The 871-nt window shown below is 48.5% G+C and overlaps 1 protein-coding gene across 1 annotated transcript in view; it reads left to right on the top strand.

The window, feature by feature from the left end:
* Nucleotides 1–533: 533 nt before the first annotated feature.
* The window catches only part of GFI1B (growth factor independent 1B transcription repressor), a 4,309-nt gene continuing 3,971 nt past the window's right edge, over nucleotides 534–871 (top strand). Inside the window, exon 1 of the mRNA XM_010136928.1 lies at nucleotides 534–648. Coding sequence (XP_010135230.1) covers nucleotides 534–648 — 115 coding nt within the window. The remainder of the gene's footprint in view (nucleotides 649–871) is intronic.

The following is an 871-nucleotide window of genomic DNA, read 5'->3' as shown; positions in this document are numbered from 1 at the left end:
GATGCACTGGGTCCTGTAGCCAGAGCAGAGAGCCCCAAGAGACATCCCAGCTTCTAGTGTATCTTTGCCACAGACGCAATTTTGGTCTGTAACACAGCACTCCATTTAAGCTTGCCTCAGTTTCTCCACCCTCCCTACAAAGATAGCAGTATCCTTTGCCTCAACCTAGCGATAGATTGTGAAGTGTAATTTTTATGGACTTCACTGTCATCTGCAATCCCATCTCTACATTCAGTGGCATAGACTATCTCGCAGTAAGTTGTTTCGCTTAGTCCCCTCCTCAGCTGTGTGTTTTCTGCAAGAAGAGTTGAGATCCATCACACACCTAAACAAAGCCAAGCAGCCACTCCCTGCTCCTCAGCTGGGTGGAGGGACCTTTGAGATGAACTCTGTCTCCCCAGTAGAAGGGTTTTAATTCTCATCACTGCTGATACAAAGCTGATGTGCTGGGTGAACAAATGAGAAATTACCCCCCAAACCACAGAGATTTACCTGCCTCTTTTCTGTGTTTCTGCCCAGGCAGTGAATGGAAAATGCCACGTTCCTTTTTGGTGAAGAGCAAAAAGGCTCATACCTACCACCAACACCGCTTTGTGGAAGATGACCTGCCTATACTCACATGGGATCCAATAGCCTCTCCCTTCACTGGTGAGTCAGTCCATCCACTGGGCTTGTGAGAATACCCCGAGGCACATCGATAATTGAGTAGGCAAGCTAAGGGAGCAGGATGAGTGAGCTAGAGAACTCAGGGCTTCCACATGGGGACATCAGTCTGAGGACAAACTGATCCCCTACTCTGCGTCATCTTTCTCTAGGCCGAATCCCCACTGTCCCACTGAAAGCAAGTTCACTTTCTCCCTTTGATTCCTGC

The sequence above is a fragment of the Buceros rhinoceros genome, unplaced genomic scaffold, assembly GCF_000710305.1.
Source record: "Buceros rhinoceros silvestris isolate BGI_N320 unplaced genomic scaffold, ASM71030v1 scaffold32715, whole genome shotgun sequence".
Classification (NCBI taxonomy): domain Eukaryota; kingdom Metazoa; phylum Chordata; class Aves; order Bucerotiformes; family Bucerotidae; genus Buceros; species Buceros rhinoceros.
Note: the sequence above shows the minus strand (reverse complement) of the source record. Positions and strands in the feature narration are given on the sequence as shown.